We start from the raw sequence: 23,216 nt of genomic DNA on the forward strand, positions 1-23,216 counted from the left end.
GACACCCTGCAGAGGCCTAGGCCTAAGTGTGTGTTTGTGTCTTAGTTTTTAACAAAGAAGTGTAAAAGTTAAAAAATAGAAATAGAAAAAAGCTTATTTAATGCGGATATAAAGAAAAATATTATGTACAGTTGCATAATGCATTTTCATTGGAAGCTATTACAAAAGAGTTTAAAAATTTTTTTAAAGTTTATAAGGTAAAAATTTATAGTAAGCTAAGGGTAATCATTATTGAATAAAAGTACTTCTATAAATGCAGTGTAGCCTCGGTGTGCAGTGTTTGTAAAGTCTATGGTTGTGGGCAGCAGTGTCCTAGCCTTCACGTTCACTCCCCCGTCACTCACTGATTCATCCAGAATAATTCCTCGTCTTCTACACTCAATTCATGGTAGGTTCCCTACACACAATTTTTTAATTTTTAAAAAAATCTGTTATGCCATATTTTTACTCTGCCTTTTCTGTGTTTTGATATGTTTAGATATAAAGATACCATTGCCATTGTTTTGCAATTGCCTACAGTTTTAGTGCAATAACCTGCTGCACAGGTTTATACCCTCAGGGTAATGGGCTATCCCATGTAGCCTACGTGCATAGTAAGACTAGGCCATCTAGGTTTGTGTAAAGTGTAACTCTGTGATATTTGTGCAACAAAATTACTTCATGACATTTCTCAGAATACGTCTGTCATTAAGTGACACATGACAGCATACACAGAAAAGAAGAAAGTAAAAGTCTCAGTTATCCTCTTGGCACATGACCATATTCACATTCATCCCTCCCCAAGGCCATAGTCTCCTGGAAGAACAAGGGGTGGAGTAGGGGAAGAATGCAGGCATAGCTGTTCTATGTAGACACATATTTCTACTGAAGAATTTTACACAAATTATTACACAATTCAGTTAAGTATTATTCTGGGCATTCCAAGGAATATGAGGTATGTAAGATGTAATCCTTTCTTCAACCATTTTATTTGTTTGTTTGTTTGTTTGTTATATATGACAGCAGAATGTATTACAATTCTTATTACATAATACAGCACAATTTTTCATAGCTCGGGTTGTATACACAGTATATTCACATCAATTTGCATCTTCATACATGCACTTTGGATAATAATCATCATCACATTCCACCATCATTAATTACCCCAAGCCCCCTCCCTTCCCCTCCAATCCCTCTCCCTTATCTAGAGTTCATCTATTCCTCCGGTGCTTCCCCTCCCTACCCCACTATGAGTCAGCCTCCTTATATCAAAGAAAACATTCGGCATTTGGTTTTTTGGGATTGGCTAACTTCACTTAGCATTAATTATCTTCTCTAACTCCATCCATTTACCTGCAAATGCCATGATTTTATTCTATTTTATTGCTGAGTAAAATTCCATTGTGTATATATGCCACATTTTTTAATCCATTCATCTATTGAAATTTTTACCCCTCACACATCAGATAGAGCACTAATCCCTATGGTATATAAAGAACTCAAAAGCTAATCACCAAAAAAAATCAAATAACCCAATCAATCAATGGCAAGGACCTGAAGAGACACTCCTTCAAACATTTTATATTTAGCTGGAAATATAAGTTCAATATTCACAAAATAATTGCTTAACAATACAAAACAGTGCTTACTAGAGTTCTAAAGTATACTGCATAATTACACACTTTAGAACTTCAGAAAAAGACACAACACACAGTGTAGTTCAATATGTCATATATATTGCATATTATAAAATTGTACATTCTAGAAATCTAGGGAAAAAAATAATTCATTTGCTCTGAATCGTGGATGCAAAGCTTCAAAGGAGGAGGAGGTAATATTTGAGACTGACGTGGAGTGGTCATGAGCAGTTAGATTTAGTTATTCTAATATTTGCTTAACAGCCAAAGGATCAAAATGATAATGATGGCAATAATGCATTTTTTTTGCCCGGGTCTTTTATTAAGCATGTACTGTGAAGTAAAAACTGCTAGATATCACACATCTTTTCCAACCCTTCCAGCAATTTTGAAGATCAGTATCATCCCTTTTTGATAGATGAAAAAATTAAGGCTCAGAGAAATAAAACCATTTAGCCCAAGGCCACATTGACAGGAGGAGTTGGCACTGGGACGCCTGCCTGAGGCTCAGCTCTTCCCTCAGCAGGGCTCCTGTGGATGCTGCATGGACTCTTTTCAGAATGAACAGCCTTAGGGCAGAACGCCTTCTTAGTGTATTGTAGCCTCTACGAAATATCTGTGCCCCAAAAAGGTCAGGTTCATGGCAAAGGCCTTACCCCATGGAAGAGTTGCCAAGAATTTACCTTTTAGCTGTATCCTTGCAATGGCTGGAAAATACTTTAAAAAGTTTAATGATTTCTCTAAAAACTCTAAAGCAGGTTTCCAAGATCTGTTGATTTCATTAGGCATTGCAGTGTTTACGGGCTGTTACCATGACAGGCCCCTTCTTGTACCAGTACATTAGACGTGGAAGAGGGAGTCTCAGTATATAACCCACCGTCATCAGCATGGACTGGAAGTGGAGTGTCTCCCATTTTAACTCTCTTAAAGGAACCTCTTCAGTTTTCCCATCTGATAACACAGGTGAACAATGACCTGCAACAGAACACAAGAAGGGGTCATTTGGGGTAGACCACTGCCCTGAACGTGATGCTAAAATATTTTAGGAGACCCTATCAGTTTCCCTTGAACTTACTGAAAGTTCATAGTTATATCATTAAAATGATGTCTAAATAATTTCTATTTTTTTTTTGAGGTCAGGGACTACTTTGAAAATTTGATGAAATTATGAATGCTCTCCCCTCCCCCAACAGTAGCACATAGGTTACACATACACACACTGCTCCTGCAGTATTTGGGGGCTTGAATATCTCCAACACCTTTGCTTATAGTCCTGCATTAAGAAAAATTGTGAGGGCATGCCAGGCTCAGCTCAGCAGGCACAAAATGTCATGCCAGGCTAATAATGTCTTCCCTGAAATTGTGAGAAATGGGAAGCATCAGATAGACCAGGAATTTATAATTTTTAAATCCTTCTTGGTTCAATTAATATATTCTGCATATGTTATTTTTCAATTGTTCCTTCATTAGAACATAAACTCCACAGGACAGCAGAGAGTTTGTCTGTCTGCTGTGTACATCAGTGCCTGGAACAGTAGCTGGAAGAAAAGAAGTCGTCGCAGAAATATCAAATGAATAAATGTGCCCCCTCCAGAGGGCCAGCAGCTAGGAAAATCTACTACCTTCTATGTATATTAATATATGTTTCTGTTTATAATAAAATTATGTACTTCATTTCAAGGGCCATTTTCTATCTATATATTGTTGAAATTAATGTTCATTTCTTAAACAGATTTGCTTGAATAGTTCTAAACATTTTGACATAAATACAAATACTGAAATATTAGTACAAACAAGCATTTATTATTGACAATATCATAGAATGAGTATGACTTAGGTGCTTAAAAACTTTTTCTCCTCACGTGATTTAAATATGGTCTTGGCAACTTGTTCCCATTTAATTGTCTCATAAATCATCTCCTCAGATATGGTATAAAACCAAATTTAGCACTTGTGAAATTGTCCCAGATTCTGAGCTAGAACACTATGAATTAATGAAGTCACATTTTATTTTGTAATCTGCATCCCTAGTTTTGATCAAAGGGAGTGCTTCAGCTTTTGTTTAATTTGAAGGAAAAATTAGAAAAAAAAAAACAAAAACAAACAACACTTTATTGTTGGTGGTGCCATATGAAGCTACATCTTGAAATTATAACCTATAAAACTCCAAGAATTTGTTTGAGGACAAATTTTTTTAAATTTAGCACCAAGTATATGCACTTAACATTCATAATTTCCACTCTGCGTTCACTGCCAGCACACTTTCAACATGGCTGGCTGATGAAGAAGCTGGCAGGCACCTAGGAGGAACAGAAGTTGGTGAAACAAAGTAAAGCTATTTGAATTCATTACTGCTGGTTTTAGACTGCTTGCCTCACTAAGCTTAAGCACTGGAGTGACTTGATTTTTAGACATATCTGCACAATTATTCATAATTCTCGTTTGCTATAGGCTCCATCCCCTTGCATGTACATTCATGCATATCAGGTCACATGGGCTCCCACATGTGCCATTAATTGGCAAGAATGCTGCTCAGAGTTGGCTGATCAAGAGATAGGCAGTGCAAAGGAACAGGATTTGAGACAGCCCAGGGTTTCCTCTTCAAGTAGGTTTAAAACACTTTTTTTTTTTCTCACTAACTTCCTTCCTGTTTTAACTGCCAGTACTCAGAAGTCAGAGTTGAGAGACAGAGGCACCCCGGACAGAGACGTGAAGCACTGAATGTGAGTTGAAATGCCTCGGGGTGGGGAGGCTCCAGGTGGGTGCAGAGCGATGTAGGAAGTCACTGAGTTAAGCCACTGCCCTCCACAGTTAGATTTTGGGAGGGGCTTGGGGGGGGTGGCATTCTTTTTTTAACACAAACCTAATGATAAGAAAGCGCTAAAGCTGCTGCTGGAACAGTTCTGCAGAGAAGAGGAAGTCAGAGCAGGAGTGGTAAGGATGACTCAGGGGAGACAGTTGTGGAGGGAGGGGAGATGCAATCCTGAATGTTCTGGAGAAGGGCCAGGAAGATACCTGCTGGGGAGTGCCTGGAAGAGTCTCCTGCAAGGCAGGAGCAGGCATTTGGCCAAGCTCAGAAACCGAAAGCCTGTAGATACAAACTGATATGGACTCTTGGTGGAAGGTGGGTTGTGCTGGGGTGGAGATGTGTGGTTTCCTGTTTTTAAGCAGACAGTGTAAAGAAACTGGTTGAAAAGAGAAAGAAAAAAAAAATGGTTCAGAGCTGTCAAACACTAAACTGTTTTCCATTAAAGATCTGACTGGTGGTATGAGAGAAATGCACAAGGAAGTCCTACCTTAAAGTACAAGGGGAAGTGCCGTGGAACACACTTACTTACTCATCTGCCACACAGTGATAGAATTTCTACCAGTAACAAGAACTGTGGGTTAAATTCCTGTAGAGGGATGGGCAGAAAGATGTTTACTGTTACTGCCAAAAATAAAATAGCCCCTTACTTTGGAGAGAACTCAAAGCAAACATGGAAGATGCCAAGCAATTTATTAAAGGAAACAGGTTCTAAAAGAATTCAAGTGGGCCTGGCTACGACAGGACAGTGGACCTTGGGTCTTTAAACTGTGAAGGTCTCAAGTTTGGCTGCCGTTAGAAGTGCTAGACCTGACCTCAAGTACTTTCTTCCCAACTTTTCAGGTGGCATGTTCTGTAAATACAGTCCATGATGGAACTCTAGACTCGGGGTAATTTGCTGCAGGTATCTGATAAACCCTGAGCAGTTCTTCATTCAGGGTGAGGGAGGTAGACCCTCACTTGGTGGTCTTCACATGGACACCAAGAGCCATTGCAAGGAGGTCTTTCATCCTGAGTCTTCATTGCAGGGATGATCAAGCAGGGGACATCAAGGGTTTTATGGTGACCTGTTGGGTGGAGGTCCAGTCACCAAAGATGTCATTAACCTTGCCTTTTCCTTTTGTTCAGTTTATAAGAAAATGTCCTTCCTAATACCGAATATAGCACAGATTTAGTAACAAGATTAACTTATTATTTTGTGAGATGTGTGTCCTTCAGAGAACAGAACAATTCATTGTCCTTCTATGCTGGGCAGATGAAACCCATGAGGAATAACCGTGTATTAGCCAACCAATCTCTGGCCGACATCTTTCAGGAACTGGAATTTAGTCCTTCCTTGTTTTGGAGAACATGAGTGTTTGTCCCTAGGGAAATTTTCACTGAGCAACATTAAGATTCTGTCTTCCCTGGGAGCTCAGAACAGCAAAGTTATTCTGAGAGAAGTTTATGGGAACACAATATATTAGAAACTTTAGCTAACAGTAAGAGAGAAGCCCTGGGAATAAAAATGAAGCAGACAGAAAAGAGAACCAATGCTTGTTCAGTACCTTTTATGTGCCAGGCCTAGTATTAGGTATATTCAAATTATTATCCTGAGAGGACAGGGGAAGAATATTAAGGCTCAGACATGTTCAGACTTGGCTTCACTAAAGTCACATAATGGTACCAAAAAGAAAAGGAAAAAAAAATCAATAGCTACCATACCTCAGAACAGCATTTAGTGGAATTGTTTTCTCTAATTCCATGTTCTGAGTGTCCCTGTTCCTAGATAATGTTACCGTTACCTAGGATGTTGGAGACCTACAGAGGCAGGCCCTGGGGTTTTATTGCTTCTGAAACATCTTCAACATCCATCTTTCCATAAGCACTTACTAAGTCTGGTTCCCACAGCCAGGCCTGGTAAAATTCATTTGGGTTTCCTCCAAGGGTCTGGTACTCTCAGTACACAAGGTCATAAAAAGTTGTTTTTGAATAGTAACATTTCATGCTTAATTTAAAACTTCCGTGAATATATTGAGTCATTGAAGTAGATAAACTTTTGCCTAGTAGTGGCTTCCTTAATGCATCATTTTTTTAAAAGGATTATTTAAAATAAAACTCATGAAAGAGTGGTGGGAATTCAGAAATGCTTAATGGTTCTATTAGTTCTCATTCCTTCTGCAAAAAAAAAAAAAAAAAAAAAAGAAAAGAAAAGAAAAGAAAGGCCAGGTTAAAAGAAGAGCATATTATGAACACTCAGAAAGAAATAATCTACTGTTTCACGAAGAAGAATGTTAATTCTACTTCTATAAATTTGTAGCCTCATCTGGATTAATTATAAAGTTTATTGCATCTAACAAGGTGTGCTCCTCTCAGGCACTGCTGTGCTTCTTCTTATCCGGTTTCGAAGGTTTGGCTGTTCATGGGGCTGAGCTAATGAGAGCACAGAGAACAGAGGGAGTCCCCTATATTGCTGGAAACCCTGAGAGGCCAGGGTGGACTCCAGAACCCAGCACCTTCTGGTGTCCTTAGTAATAACAGATTCGAAACTCCCAAATGCACCAAATTGCCAGGCAGGCAGCAGAGCAGTCAAATCCTGGACCAGCTCTGAAATGGTGACACTCTTTCCGAGATGGTCCAGCTCTCTGTGACCTGCTTGCTCTAGATCTGTAGTCCCAGATTTGGGGGAAGACATAACCTAGCCAACACAGAGTGGAGACTCCATGTTAACGAGCATGTTGAGACTTGTGTAGAAACTTCTCTGATGGAAATCCCCTGCTTCTGGTACTTCCACATCTCTCTCCTCTCTGGCCACTCCCCTTCTCTCTCTCTCTCTCCCTCTCCTTCTTATCCTTCCTCTCCCTTCCTCATCTCTCTCTCACTCCGCCTCTTCCCCCTCTATGTCTCTTATCTTTTCCTTTTCCACCTCATATTTTAAAACTCTGGTCTAGCTGGGCAGGATGGCACATGCCTGTAATTCCAGCAGCTCAAGAGGCTAAAGCAGGAGGATTCCGTGACCAAACCCAGCCTCAGCAACAACTAGGCACTAAGCAAATCAGTGAGACCCTATCTCTAAATAATATACAAAATAGGGCTGAGGATGTGGCTCAGTAGCTCAGTGCCCGAGTTCAATCCCCTGTACCAAAAAAAAAAAAAAAAAAAAACCAAAAACAAAACACCACCTCTGATCTATGTGTCTAGATGCATAATCTAGCATAGCACACTCGAACAGACCCAGCTTTGGGAGGGCTGGAGCTAAGTGTTGTTCCAGTGCCCTAAGGAATAGTTTCCATTGGCTGGTACTGAAGTCCACTGACGTTTCTCATCATTCAGAGTGACTTCTGGCTTCAATTAGGCAAGGGAACAATAAATGAAATCTAAAATTAAATTATGTGGAAGTTTTCAAAAGAAAAAAGAATAGTTATAGTCCAATTTTAAGTTTGATTCTGTTTATAAACAGTCCTTGCAATGCCCATAACTTCTTGCCTCTTGCCCACTGCTCAAAGAAGCAGAATCTGGTTTTGAGGAGGAAGGTATGGACCTGGTCAGCTTCTGTCTGGGGTAAAAGCCTTTGGTGTACCTAGGCCATCAGATCCCAGCATCACTGAAGCTATGCCACAAAACAGCATTGGGGCAGGAGAAGAGAGAAGAAAAGGGAATTAATATTTGTTGAGCATCTACCATTGACCAGTACAGTCCTAAGTTTTTCTTTTTTTCTTCAACCTTTCAAAGTGTCAAGGAAGGATTATTATTCCTACTTTGCTGGTGAGGGTAAAACTCAGGCTTACTGGGGTTAATAACTTGCTTAAGTCCTGTAATAAGTCAGAGCCAGGATTTGGATCCATGGTCGACCTGACTCTAAGTCCATGTTCCATCACATAGGAAAGTCATGCTTCTCTAAGTTACCCAGGTGATTTGTTTCATGTGAACCCAAGAGTTTACCTCAACTCACCTGGAGCTGTGTTAATAGACCAGAGAAGCGTGCTCCATCCTAAGATCAGGTATATGCTCAAGTGTGCTTTGCTTCCACTGTCTTCACATTTTCACTGTATCTGCAAGCAAAAACATCAGTATTTATTATGTTATATGCATGCCATGAGCATCCTGATTCAATTTAGCATTTTAATGGAGCCTGAAAAGATTAAATCCCCAACTCAGCACATCGAAAACTTGATATTGCTTTGCTGAATGGCAGGCATGAGCAGGGAGGGGAGAGGATGCCACTGTGAAAATCCACCTGTGTCAGCCTGTGTGGAATAGAGATGTCTGGTGACAGAGAGCCATGTGTGCTTTGGGGCCTGACAGAGTCCACATCAGCCTCATTAAACATATATTTGACTAATTCTCCATTTCACTTTTTGTGGGTAAAGAACCAAAGTACAAAAACAAACACACTAAAACCAACCCCACTTTGTGGAGTAGTGGGTGAGGAAAGTAAGAAAAGCCCAACCAGAATCAGAATATTCTACACTGAAGGGCTGGGTTCTCCACAACCTCTTCACTTCCGCTTTTCTTTTCTAATTTCACAGTGTTCTTTAAACTAGGGAGCTTGAGGGCCGTTGAATTAAGAAGGGGTCTCCGGATCTTCTAATGCAACAATTTAATTTTGCAGAGCACAAAATTGGGGACCCAGAGAGGTTAAGAAATTTGCAGTAGGCAATGCAGGAATATAGTTGCACTGAAACCATCTCAATATTGACACTTCCCTGCTTTGTTAAAGCTGTCCCTGCAGAGTTTGCAAAGAAATATTTACCACTGCTTGTGCACCTCCAGGTAGATTCCCAAGAAGACTAACAAGCTCTAATTTTACCATGACTTCTTAGTCAAGACAATTGAAGCAGCAAACCATAGTGCCTACAAGTCAGACAACCTGGTCTCAGACATTAATTCTGTCCCTTATATGACCTATCTTCTTGGGCAGTCATTTAACCTGAATTTTAGTTTCCTGATCTGTAAGAAAATGAAGGTGCACACAGAATTGTCATGAGAACTAAATGAGATAATACTTAAGAAAACACTTACTAATATCAATAATAAAATTGGTTGTTCTTTAGATGATGGGATTGGAAATCAACCTGTTGAATTTGCATAAAACTCCTAATCTTACTTCAGCAAATACCTGTAAAATGAGAGGCTAAAAAGGGAAAATCTTTGTCATTAAATATATAGACATATTGTTTAGGAAATCATTGTTAAACCAAATACGTTGGGAGAATTAAGGTTACCCAGAGATAATGATATTGTACTATGCTTTTCTACTCTATTCATAATGTTTGCTAAAAGAATACATTTTAGGTTCTCCTATCATCAAAGCGGTGGCAGGGGATAGCCATGTGACATGGATATTAATTTGCTTGACTCTTAATGTTTTTCACATCTGTGTTTATTTCAAAACATCATGCTAAAGCACCTTAAATATACAAAATAAAATTTTAAATTAGTTTTTAGAAAGTATTTATGTATTCCAGATATTAATCTCTTGTTAAATATATTACAAATATTTCATTCTGACAGCTTAAACCATTACTCTTTTTACTACGTATTACTACTTATGAATAGAAATTTAAAATTTTTATGTAGTTGAAATATTCAATATTGTGTTCTGTCCCAGATTCTAATTTTGAACAGTCTACCTTGCAACACGGTGATGCTACAATGAAATAATGCATTTAAAGCACTTACCACTAAATTGTTAAGTTAGGAGCTCATCACAAGAGTTCAGTTAACTATCTACTGTTATTATATTGTATCCTTTATTATGCAAAGGGATGTTGGATGAAAGAAAAGAAGGTTTACATCTGTGAAAAAAATTAAATTAAATTAAATTTTTGAATGTAGCCTCTTTGTGGAAATTGCATAAATGTTAAAAAATAAAACAGAATAGATATTCTCTTATTTACATGAGTGAGACAATATAATTAAGTTTCTGGTAACTTAGCTGACACATGACTGCAGGTCAAGAAAAATCAGCATAAACAGGTTTAGAAAAGAAAGCATAGATATGTGATATAATTCCCTGAGTCCCGAGCTGAGAATAAAATCCATAACGGTTGGATATTTGCTCAAGGATTTACTACTAGAGATCCAGAACCAAACTTGTGCAATAATAAGGCCAATTTAATGAGGAGAAAAATCATCCAAAATAAATAGGTTGACCACAGTATTCTAATGGGCTCTCCCTGGGCACCTGTGCTTTTTGCCTGGTGTGATGGCTACCCTCCCTGAGACCTAGTTGTCACCATATCTTCTTCTACACAATCCAGCATTTTGGATGGATGGACATGATCATGAGTTTGAGGCTGTATGTGCCAATGATCTAGCTGCCTGGACCTCCTGGGGAAGCAAACTTCCCTGCTAACCCTCAACTCTCTGCTTCATTTTTCCAGGGGGTTACATTTCAAGGTCATGTTCCTAATCTAGAGAACTTGGGCTCCTGTAAAGTCTATGAAGGATTCTGGAGTCCATGACCCCTGGATCATTTGCACAATTTAATGAGTTTGTTCTTTTTTCCCTTGAGATAAGGACCATAATGTTTATCAGATTTTTAGAGATCTATAATACCCCAAAAGATGAAGAACCATCAATCACACCAAAAGGGCCTTCTCAGTATGGCTGGATAGCTCAGCTTTCCCCTCCTCCATTCCATCCAGTATCAAAAAAAACATCAGTGTGTGCTAAAGTGCCATGTCTTGTAAACAAGAGGTGCTTACCAACTAGTTGTGATCTCAATTTTGTTTCAAAAGTCTTTCTCCAAGAACTGCTTTTCCAGTTTTTTTATTTGTTGTATTAATACATTTTCACATTTTTCTAATCAGCTTTCCTCAGTGAGCTAGTTTTGCATCACATGGCCTCATATTTCTTTTTCTTATGCTGTATTTAGACCAAATTATTTTAAAATGTGGTCCCCAATTTCCTCCTCTTGACAGTACCAAGTTCATACAGTAACCCCTCATTACCCTTCATTCTTCAATGTCTTTGAACAAAAAAAATATTTCTCATCTTTATGAAACAATCATGTTTGCAATGAATCGGGAAAGTGCAGAACTGACAAAATATTAGATTTAATAAGATAATAGCTACATTGACTTCCCAATGGTCACACAGTTAGCAAATATTCCACTAGATCCAATCTATCACACTAGACCATATCGATTTCTATCTCTGCCTCTTCCCACTACCCCTCATTCATACTGCCTTTAAAACTGAGATCTGAGGCTGCAGAATTTCAATTCCCTGCAGGTTGGTGAAGTCACCTTGAGCTACGGACTGAGTGTCATGTCACCATCTGATACTCAGGCATTAAGCAGTGACTTATTAGAAGTAAGCAATATATTCCAGAAAGGCCTGTCCATGGCAGCTGAGGTGCCCTCATTACTGTAAATAGCCTTCCTGATGCCCTGTCAGCAGACTTATCCTGGGGCCTCCACTGGGTTAGCTGTTAGTCTCCTAGGCCCCCAGAAGTGAATCTGTCTCATCTGAATAGTCTTATCCGGTTTGTTCTTCATCTGCCCCTTCATGATCGATTATCCTTAAACTACCCATAACTACAACATCCACACACTGCATTCTCCTCCTCCTCCTCCTCCTTCTCCTTTTCCTCTTCCTCTTCCTCCTCCTCCTCCTTTTTCCAACCCTGAGTGTAGCTTGGAATATGAGTTCGATTAGTCGCTAAGTTTTTCTGTTAGTCTCTGGAGGCTCAGGTTTGATGATGCTTGCTCTTCAGTTGAGACTGGAGTTGCCAAGGGAACAGGCCTATAGGCTTCCTTCCTACAGGAAGTGGACCTGGCATGGCACGGAGGCTCCTTTCAGAACTAATCTAGGCTCCTAGTATTTGGCTTCCCTTCCTTCCTTCCTTCCTTCATTCATTCATTCCTTCCTTCCTTCCTTCCTCTTTATTTTTGTTCTGTTGAAATTGATTTTGTTGGCCTCACTTCCAAACCATCTTGCTTCCCATTGCCAATGACAGTGACGTTGACGTTCAAAACCACAACTGATTTTGGACGAAAATATTTTCACTTTCAAGAACTTTACAAAGAAATGTGCAGTGTCTCTCAGGTAAGATATGATGGATACAGTCTTAAGAGGTGTTCCTTAAGAGGAATGAAGGCTTTACCCACAGGCTGGCAGTGAGTTTCCCTCCAGATAACTGAAGGAAGCCAGATTTCCTGGCCCAGCTATCTCCCTGACAACCAGACGTCTTGCCACCCGTCAGAGGCCCTTAAGTTCTTCCAGTAGGAATTTTTCCTCTTATTGAGGACATGGCAGCTCACATCCAGCTATGTGAACGCAGGCAATTCTCTTAACTTCTGGATCTCAATTTTTTTTTTTTTAATGATAGGATAGAATAGATCACCTCCAAGATTCATGTCAGCTCTGAAAATCTGTGACCACATATGCTCTCAGTCATTAACACCCATACATAGATTTAGTAGGTATTCTTTTAGTGTTTTCACACAAAACAAGTCAATGTAAGAAATGATAAAGGAAGAAACATTCCAGGGTCTACCCAGATGGGGTCTGAGAGAAAAATCACTGGACACTTGGGAAGGCCAGGAAGGGACTTAAGAGTAAGCGGGTCGGGAAAGTGGAGGCGAATGGATGGTTACTAAAAACAAACTTACACTTAAAATTTTGTCCAGGGGAATTCAAGACTCCTTTGCTATTTTGTGGCAAGTAAAAAGAACAGAAGGGCTTGAGATCTAAAACCTGATGAGTCAATCCGTGAAAATGTATATAATGCCTGAACCGTACAAACGCTGTTGGAGATTTAAGAAAAACATAGAACCTGGTGCCCATTCTCAAGACTTATTAACAATGCTGGGGGGCGGGGAACTATCCATACACTTCAAGCAGGTATGACAAAGGTCCACAGTTCCTCATGAGTCACCTTTGAGTGTTGCAGGCTTTCAGGAAAGAGTTAATGGGAAGAAGCCAACCATTTCTTTGGTGGGTACTCTACGTGGTTATCTCTTTAAATCACTGTAACTGCAGGGGTGCATACAGGGAGCTTTGACACTAGAAAGCCCATCTGGATTGGAAAGACTGGTCATTCCTGTATCTATTTGAATCAGGCTATTTATTATTATTAGGGGGAACGTTTGTGCTATGTTTTCTTCAGTTGTATTGTATTGTTCACAGACCATTTATTTCTTGACAGTTGTATTCAATGAATAGGAGAAACTCTTTGCAGTAAAGAAAAATCAGGAGGGTCAGAGAAATGATTAGAATGCAATCTTATTTATGAAACATAATGAGGTTGAGTTAGGAACAAATCTGGAAAATCGCTGCTCATTTCAGAGGTCCACTAGGATAAGGAAGGTTGCTAGCAGCAGCTTCTCAAACATCTTCCATATCCAGTGGCTTTGGCTAAAGGACTTTCATCATCTCTCTTCTAGATCAAGATGACTGAAAAGGACCCAGAGCCACAGCTGGATGATGGTGACGATGAGCTAGACAGCAAGCTCAATTATAAGCCTCCACCTCAGAAATCCCTGAAGGAGCTTCAGGAGATGGATAAAGATGATGAAAGTCTAACTAAGTACAAGAAAACGCTGCTGGGAGACGGTCCTGTGATAGCAGGTGTGTGTGCACAGGGAGAGGGCAGGTGGATGGCCCCAGGTGGGACATGCACTGCAGCCACTCCAGAGCAGAGGCAAAGGAAAGAGGACCCACTGCAGGGTTAGGTGGGTGAGGCACAATTTATACATGCTCAATAAAGCTATAGACTGTAGAATTAAGTCTTCACAGGAGATAGGATGTAAATCAGCAATGAGATCAGTAAAAATCACACATAGAGAGGATTTAGAAAGGGTTCCAGACTCCCTCTTAGAATTGCATTCCCCTCTCTCCATTATCTCTCACATTTTCTCTCTTTCCCTTGCTCAGTCCTTTTCTTTTTTCTTTTTTTTTTAAAGAGAGAGAGAGAGAGAGAGAGAGAATTTTTTAATATTTATTTTTTAGTTCTCGGCGGACACAACATCTTTGTTTGTATGTGGTGCTGAGGATCGAACCCGGGCTGCACGCATGCCAGGCGAGTGCGCTACCACTTGAGCCACATCCCCAGCCTGCTCAGTCCTTTTCTGACCATTCATCTCTTCCACATACACAATAGCAGGATTTGACAGGGCCCAAAGACATGAACATGCTATGCCCAATGGGCAGAACAGCTGACCTACAGCCACTCATGAAATACACAATGTTGTTCTTTTTTTTTTTTTTTAATACTTACTTTTTAGTTCTCGGCGGACACAACATCTTTGTTGGTATGTGGTGCTGAGGATCGAACCCAGGCCGCACACATGCCAGGCGAGCGCGCTACTGCTTGAGCCACATCCCCAGCCCACAATGTTGTTCTTTAAGATGAGCCTGCAATGCCTGGAGCAGAGCTAGCATCACTGCAATTTATAAGGCCATTGAGACCAAGCATGGTGAATCTGTCACTTCTACTCCTCCAGATAGAGAACCATTTTTTTTCTTTATATTTGGTCTCTTCTGTTTGAAATGCACACACACTATACACAGATATCTTCTCTGTGCTTATTATTTTTTTTATCTTGCAGACCCAACAGTCCCCAATGTCACTGTTACCCGACTTACCCTGGTTTGTGACAGTGCACCAGGACCGATCACTATGGATCTTACCGGTAAGTGGACACGTATATCTGTACTGTTCAGAAGGACCTAAAATATCACAGGGAAAAATCTAGTCTTTGTTCCCTGTCCTCATTGAAGAAGATCCTAGTGAGGTGACTCCCAGAGTTATACATGCTAGGGACCAGTTAGTAGATCAATACTGGTAGAATACACGATATTTACCATATTTGATGACAAAAAAAAAAAAAAAAAAAAAACTTTAACTCGGTTTAACTGAAGGAGTTGGAGGTAGACAGAGACCCTTGATGTAGTTCCTTGTATGATATTTACTTCAGATGTTTATTTCCCCATGATAACAGGAAAATGACTATTCATTTAAGAAAGACTACAAATGAAAATATTAAGAAGCAAGCTGTGTGCTTCTGGAGTTGTAATGTTTACACAATCTAAACACCAAGGACAGTATTAATGTTACATCAGCAATAAAACTTACCTGAAGGTATCCTGAACAGAGCTAGAAATCCCATTGTTAAATACTTTATAATCAAGCTCAGGGCTTTCGCTCTTGTTATATCAGCAGCTTTCCTGCAAAATATGTACAAATAAAGAGGTGATTTTCTTTCACCAGTTGTGACTAAGAGTCAAGTCCTTTTCTGAGTCTGAGGTCTTGAGGAGATGGGGAGAGATTGGCAAGCTGAGTGTGAAGAGGGAAAAGGGCACCTGGGGGCGGGCGATGAGCAAATGTCCCAGAACCAGACAAGGGAGGCAGTAAAGGCAGATCTTGAATGAAAAAGAAATTACTGCCATATTCAAAATTTAGACTCTGGTGAGGCAAAGCAAAGCAAGACTCTGGAACAGTGGGCTTGGCAGCGAGGAACTTCCCTCTGACAGGACAGATCGACTCTTTACCTTATATGGACTGCTTTGTCAGAAGGAGGAAATCAGAGGCTGAGAAGACACTTCCTGTTCAACTGAAACCCTTAGAGCAGACGCACAGGCACACAGTCAAAGACCTCCAGGCTACAGCATCTCTCCCCCGAGACACTTGCTGTCTCTCACCAGGACTCAGACCTCTTCCTGTACAAAATGATGCAATGTTACCAGGTACAACCGTCACTTTGCAAGATAAAGTCTGAGTTAGCACTAAGGGAAGCTGATCAAGAGGGCCTGGTGATATTGCAGAGGAAGTTTGGTCTCTGTCCCCTTTGCCTGCAGAGAAGACCCCAATTTGGTTTCCTATCATGAGGAAGCTGCTGATCTGCACGGCAGAGGTATTCTACTTTTCATAGTGAAGTACACACACAGAGCTGTACAACACACACACACACCCTGAATGTCAAATTAAACCTCAGGAAAAGAACATAGCACAATTACCTCCTGAACCAGAGTACAGGTATTAGGGATAGATTCCAGTTATTTGAAGCCTGAGACATTTACAACTGAAGGGCTCTTCCTTAAAGAAAAATGAGGTTATAAAAGCAAATTCAAAAGCAATTGCCAAAGCGAATATCTATTTAGAATGATAAAAAAGAATCAAAAGAAGCAGTTTTTAAAAGCTAGAAAATGCCACACACATTACCAAATCTATAAAAATACATAGCTTACATGAACATATTTTTCTTATAGCTTTATTTGAGGGGTAGGAGCAAATATTTTAATCATCTCTAGGTCAGATTACATATATGTTTATCAACTTTCCATAGAATAAAAGATGACTCAGATTTTCTCTGTGATGGTTTAAACGTTTTATTATTGACAATTAGAAAGGATTTACCTTCATCAGTTGAAGTCAAAATATTTGGGAAAAATTATCTTTATAACTCATTACTGATAACATTATATATATTTAGCATCGTCGTTAAACTCAGAGGGAAAGTCTTCACCAAGATTCTTTTGTAACTGAACTGTAAGATTTTGCACAGGATCGGATCTCAAATGCTCTTTGAAACTGAGGTCCCTGTGGATCATGTTTCTCCGATAAGCCCCACAAATGGCTCTGATGCTTAGTTCATTCATCTCTTTCTGCAGCTGCTTTGGAGGAGACTAAATTCTTTCTAAATATTTTTTTCACAGGGGATCTTGAAGCCCTCAAAAAAGAAACCTTTGTGCTAAAGGAAGGTATTGAATACAGAGTCAAAATCAACTTCAAAGTAAGTATCTTTCCCTGTGTATTTCTACAGGGTTTTCATCATCCCTATAATCAACTACTAAATTCCTTGCATTATCACATTGGCATATTTTTTGTTTGTCTCCCACTCTATCTCCTGACCTGGGTCTGGAGAGTTCTCTTCTCAGCTCTGAGCCCTACCTGTATAGACCCACCCTAGCTTCATGCCTTTTTGTAGTCAGGATGCTTCGAAGCCAAAGGGTCCCTCACTCTGTGAACTCCCAACACACCCATGAGCTGCATGCTGCTACACACTGTACTACTTGTGACATTTCTTCCTTGCGCCACCTAAGCTCCTTGTGGCAGGGTGAAATTGTATACCCTTTCTTTCCAATATTTCACACAAAGCTCTCTAAATGGTATCTATAATGAGAAAAAAAGACAAATAAATGGATCAACAGATAGGAAAATGGAATAGATAAAGCCTTAGCTCTAATGGCTCAATGATGAGACAAATCTAGAGAGTGTTTTCTTTGCTAAATATCTGAAAATTGCCATTGCAGTTGCAGAGCACGTGACCAAGTATGAGCAAAACTAAATAAGGGATGAACTGACACCTAACGAATAGGGCATAAATTCCAACGAGGAACCACAAACACCAGAAAAATAGCCTTGACTCTGAAAACAAATAAGTCAGAAATGCACTGTTTGGCTTCATAGTCTGTGTTTGCCTTGGCTGCCCCGTATTCCCCACTCAGTCATATTCTCCAGGGACTGGGCTCCACCAAGACTTCATCTGCTCTCTCTCCTTGCATTCTGGTCCTTTCTTTCCCCTAGGTACAGGATACTATTCAGGGTAGATGAAGATTACTCTCCACCAATACAAATAGGCCTGAGAATTATTTCATTTGGGAAATATTTTTCTTGACCTGTACTCTGTAATGGGCACTGAACTGTGGATTTCTGTTTCCTGTCATATTATTTATTACTAGAGCACCCAGGGGTTTGATAAAGCATTGTATTCAAAACACCTAGAATGAGTTACACATCAGTGCAATTTTCAATCATGTATGCTATCGCGTTGTCAATTTAGTAAGCCGGTTTTCAGCAAATGAAATAGGGCAGGTAAAGATGGCCCTTGTCCCTAATAGGAGAAAAAACTACTCTCTGGTCAGATTCTACCATTAAATTTTTTTTAATTAAAAAAAAAAAAAAGGCTCTGTGTGACCCACACAAAACCTGCCTGTGGTCTGTCCTAGCATGAAGTTACAGTTACAGGAAACGCCAGATCAAACTTGAAAACAATTGAAAAGCAATTTAAATCTTTACTGAGGTCTCTTGAAAGATTTCCAAGGGAATCTGCGTGTATCATACCACTGACACATCCCAAAATCCTCTTTCATTCTGAAAGTTGCTCTCAAGGCCCTTCTATTATTTATTTATTTATTTATTTATTTTTTGCCTGAACTTTATAACGCTCCAAAAATGTGGCCTGCTGTGGTTCTAGTGGTGAAACTACAGTAGCCAACACGTAAAGGGAGCCGTAATTATCGTTGGGGGAAAATTATTTGGTGATGTCTTAATTCTTCATGTCACTGGTTACCCAAGCCCTCCGGCTAATGACTCCATGTCCGCTCTGACTTGTTTGTATAGACATGACCACTGTGTGAAATTAACAGACAACCCAGTTCAGTCCCAGGTAAAATGAGTCACGGAAAAACAAAGTGCTGGGCTGTCTCTATTTTCATTCTGCTTTAGGGAATTTTCTTTGAAAGTCTTGGGGAAAGCGGCAGTGTCTCAGACAACACCTGACAAGGACGGGCACCCCAAATGCTTGCCTGATGCAAGTGGACTTTTCCTCCATTACTTACAGGAAAGGATGAGTGCATGTGGCCCATCGTCTCACTCCCAGTCCAGGCTCAGTTCAATGGTGGTCATGACCATCTCCCAGACCTGGTTTTCCATTACCACTTTTCTCCCTGTCGTTTGTTTTTCATATGCTAAGTGGGTCACTCTGAGGTGACGGTTTTAAGATATTTACAAAATACTTCCCACTGGTATTTTCATAACCTTTCCTGAGACAAGGACGGTCTTTTGGTTGGTAATATTGAGGAAGGGGAGCTCCAGACTACTAGACCATTGAGGAAGGAGGAATATGATGAAGAATAACGGAACAATGTTTTCATGAACCACCCCTCTCCTCCAAAACCATAAAAGTGACAGTATTGAATGCTTAGAATTGGATCGGCAACTTTGACTCTTGCGATCTCTTCTCTCCAATTTCTGCCTTGCAATCACACCAAGTAATTATAGGAATCCTCATTCTGATTAAATCTTTAGTTTTTTCATCCACAGAGAAGACAGCTAGGCAGGATCAGTAGGAAAGAGGAGGAAAAGTGAAAGCCTGTTTTTAATCTGAATTAAAGAATGGAATTGTGGATCCTTCCCCCTAACAGGTGAACAAGGATATTGTGTCAGGCCTGAAGTATGTCCAGCACACCTACCGGACTGGGCTGAAAGGTAAGGAATCCAGACTTTATACTATCTCAATCTGCTTCTCTCTGATTATTAACAAATTTTAGTAAATAGACTCTTAGAAGAATCTGAGAAAAGCTGTGGAGGCCCGCCCTATGAAAAGGCACACAATACCTCTGACCTAGGCATTATTGGCAAGGTCAACATTGGGGATATCTAGTTTAGATAGGGTCAGCCATTGACCTTCAACACTCAGCCTCTGGAATTCAGTTCCATTATTCATATGGGAAAAGTAACCAAATTATGTTTGCATGAGATAAAGGACATAAAAATACTCACAAAAGTAAAATAGAAAATCCTAGATGAAAAACTCAAGTGTCAAAGAAATGCAAGGCAGAAAAGGCCTATGTGTGTTGGGAGGAGGATCGTGGAAGGCAGTGTTCAATTTTCTTTTTTTTTCTTTTTTTTTATTGGTTGTTCAAAACATTACAAAGCTCATGATAATCATCTTTCATACATTTGATTCAAGTGGGTTATGAACTCCCATTTTTACCCCAAATACAAATTGCAGAATAACATCGGTTACACACTCACATTTTTACATAATGGCATATTAGTGACTGTTGTATTCTGCTACCTTTCCTATCCCCTATTAACCCCCTCCCCTCCCCTCCCATCTTCCCTCTCTACCTCATCTGCTGTTGTTCAATTCTCTCCCTTGTTTCCCCTCACTTTCCCCTCCCAACCTCTTATATGTAATTTTGTGTAACATTGAGGGTCTTCTACCATTTCCATATGATTTCCCTTCTCTCTCCCTTTCTCTCCCCCCACTCGTCTTACTCGTCTGCCAATCTTACTTAATGTTAATCTTTTCCTCATGTTCTTCCTCCCTGTTCTGTTCTTAGTTGCTCTCTTTATATCAAAGAAGACATTTGGCATTTGTTTTTTAAGGATTGGCTAGCTTTGCTTAGCATAATCTGCCCTAGTGCCATCCATTTCCCTGCAAATTCCATGATTTTGTCATTTTTTAGTGCTACGTAATACTCCATTGTGTATAAATGCCACATTTTTTTTTATCCATTCATCTATTGAAGGGCATCTAGGTTGGTTCCACAGTCTAGTTATTGTGAATTGTGCCGCTATGATCATTGATGTGGCAGTATCCCTATAGTACGCTCTTTTAAGATCCTCAGGGAATAGTCCGAGAAGGGCGATTGCTGGGTCAAATGGTGGATCCATTCCCAGCTTTCCCAGGAATCTCCATACTGCTTTCCAAATTGGCCTCACCAATTTGCAGTCCCACCAGCAATGTACAAGTGTACCCTTTTCCCCACATCCTCGCCAGCACTTGTTGTTTGACTTCAGAATGGCTGCCAATCTTACTGGAGTGAGATGGTATCTTAGGGTGGTTTTGATTTGCATTTCTCTGACTGCTAGAGATGGTGAGCATTTTTTCATGTACTTGTTGATTGATTGTATGTCCTCCTCTGAGAAGTGTCTGTTCAGGTCCTTGGCCCATTTGTTGATTGGGTTATTTGTTATCTTATTGTTTAATTTTTTGAGTTCTTTGTATATTCTGGATATTAGGGCTCTATCTGAAGTGTGAGAGGTAAAAATTTGTTCCCAGGATGTAGGCTCCCTATTTACCTCTCTTATTGTTTCTCTTGCTGAGAAAAAACTTTTTAAGTAAGTCAATCTTTATAGGGTTGAGAAAAGCTATCTAAGTGAAAAAAATAGTATAACCATGTTATTTATTCTGTTGTTATTCTTGACATGCATCAGGAACTCGCCTTCAGTTTTCTTTGATTAATATGGGTTCAGAGGAAAAGATGGGAAAGTGACAGAAGCACTTTCACAGTTCCTTTCTGCTCCAGACTCTCTTCCCCACAGGGGGGGAAACAGTACTGCACAGGCTAATCCCACAAATTAACAAACAATGGAGCAGGAAGACGTGGATAAATTCACTTGACAGCAGAACCGATCAATTACTCAAATCCCAGAGAAAACTGTTGACCAGTAAGAGACTAATTGGACTTTCCTACTCCTGATTTCATGAATGAATAGTTCAATTTCCTATTCCCTTTTAGCATAGAAAACCCTGTTAATTCACTTTGGCAAGAGGAAGATTATGTGTCTGTAGCTGTTCCTGCAAATATATTAACGCTTAAAGGGCCAGTTATATAGTACCTGTGAAGCTCCTTACCTTTATTCATACTTTCTAATCCAGTTATTCACCCATAAATAAATTTGTTTAGCTATTTTCATCATTTTCCACAATGCTTTATTTTTTACCAACTTGCTGATTTTTTTCCTTCCATCCAATTATTGCATCCATGAATTCTGCCTATTCTGATCACCATCTGTTGTAATGTCTCCTCCAGTTAATATGTTCATAGAATGATAGCTTGTAGACAACAGTCCTTAAAGTTTGTCATATAGAGAAATAGAGGCCCAAAACATTACGTGACACAGGTAGTTGCAATGCTGAGACCAGACCTGAGGCATCAACTTGTTAAAATTTTTCAAATGGTATAATCTGCTACATAAAAAGAGCCTGGATTCCCAAATTTCCTGATAATCAGGAAATGAGCCGTGATGCTTTTATCAAACACTGATTCTTGGGACCCACAGCAGGTTGCTGAACCACAGTCCTTGGGAGAGAGACAAAGGAAACTGTTATTGAAAGTCCCTTTATTATAAAAAAAAGAAAAACAAGATGCTCCAGGTAAAACTGACATTCAGCCAGGCTTGGAAACTATCGTTTTCTTGGCTTCCTCTAATAGAGGCTCTGCACCAAGTTCCCTAATTTGCAGTGTGTGTTTCTCCTCTAACAGACTCTTACCCTCATGAACTTCTCTTTCTTCCTAGTGGATAAAGCAACCTTTATGGTTGGCAGCTATGGGCCTCGGCCAGAGGAGTATGAATTCCTCACCCCGACTGAGGAGGCTCCCAAGGGCATGCTGGCCAGGGGCACATACCACAACAAGTCCTTCTTCACCGACGACGACAAGCAAGACCACCTCACCTGGGAGTGGAACCTGTCCATTAAGAAGGATTGGACAGAATGAGTGCATCTGCCCATCCAACTTCCCCTTGCCACCCAGAACCCTCCTAGTCACAAGGGTACCCTGTCCCTCCTCCCTCCTGTCCACAGCTAGATTCCCTCTCCCACATCACCCACATTTCCACAGGGACGAACCTCATCCCACCCTTGGCCTTGTGGCTTCATACTCAGGCTTACCCTGCCTGCTTCCTCTGACCCCCCAGTCAGAGCCCGTTCTTTCAAGTTCTCCATCCCCTTTAATGTTTCCCTCTCTTCTTCCTGTCCGAGCAACCAGAGGCCAGGAAATTGGCAAACTACCATGAACAGTCCTTTTGCCTTAGGTTTAGTAGCTCATTCCAATTCCTGGATTCTTTGGTGGTTGCTGCTGGCTCCATGCCCTGTCACATGCCCTGCCAGTTGGGGTTCTTCTTTTGTGGGAGATACTACTGTAAACAACACAAGAGAGTAAGAATAAAACAACTACTTTTTGTTCTGACTGAGACCCTCATTTCCCTGATTTCTTCTATCAAACAAATATGGTAAACCAAAGGGTTCCCATTCCAGTTTTCCTGAGGAATGGGGTTGGGGGTCCAC

At 40.2% G+C, this 23,216-nt stretch overlaps 1 protein-coding gene and 1 long non-coding RNA gene across 3 annotated transcripts; one reads left to right on the forward strand and one right to left on the reverse strand.

The window, feature by feature from the left end:
- Window positions 1-949: 949 nt before the first annotated feature.
- LOC120888347 (uncharacterized) lies at window positions 950-8,454 on the reverse strand. Its single transcript, XR_013423063.1, has 2 exons — window positions 8,357-8,454; window positions 950-2,594 (listed from the first exon to the last, which is right to left on the reverse strand). It is a non-coding gene; the product is annotated as an uncharacterized LOC120888347 (long non-coding RNA).
- On the forward strand, window positions 4,196-23,118 carry Arhgdib (Rho GDP dissociation inhibitor beta). Of its 2 annotated transcripts, none has more exons than XM_040280961.2 (6): window positions 4,196-4,342; window positions 13,800-13,983; window positions 14,964-15,047; window positions 17,071-17,147; window positions 19,561-19,624; window positions 22,448-23,118. In XM_040280961.2, the coding sequence occupies exons 2-6, from the start codon at window positions 13,806-13,808 to the stop codon at window positions 22,645-22,647; spliced, it is 603 nt and encodes a 200-aa protein (XP_040136895.1). In that variant the 5' UTR covers window positions 4,196-4,342; window positions 13,800-13,805; the 3' UTR covers window positions 22,648-23,118. The 2 variants fall into 2 exon arrangements, with proteins under 2 accessions (XP_040136895.1, XP_013216827.1); XM_013361373.4 differs by lacking the exon at window positions 4,196-4,342 and adding an exon at window positions 4,426-4,553.
- The last annotated feature ends 98 nt before the right edge of the window (window positions 23,119-23,216 follow it).

Source organism: Ictidomys tridecemlineatus, chromosome 6, assembly GCF_052094955.1.
Source record: "Ictidomys tridecemlineatus isolate mIctTri1 chromosome 6, mIctTri1.hap1, whole genome shotgun sequence".
NCBI lineage: Eukaryota > Metazoa > Chordata > Mammalia > Rodentia > Sciuridae > Ictidomys > Ictidomys tridecemlineatus.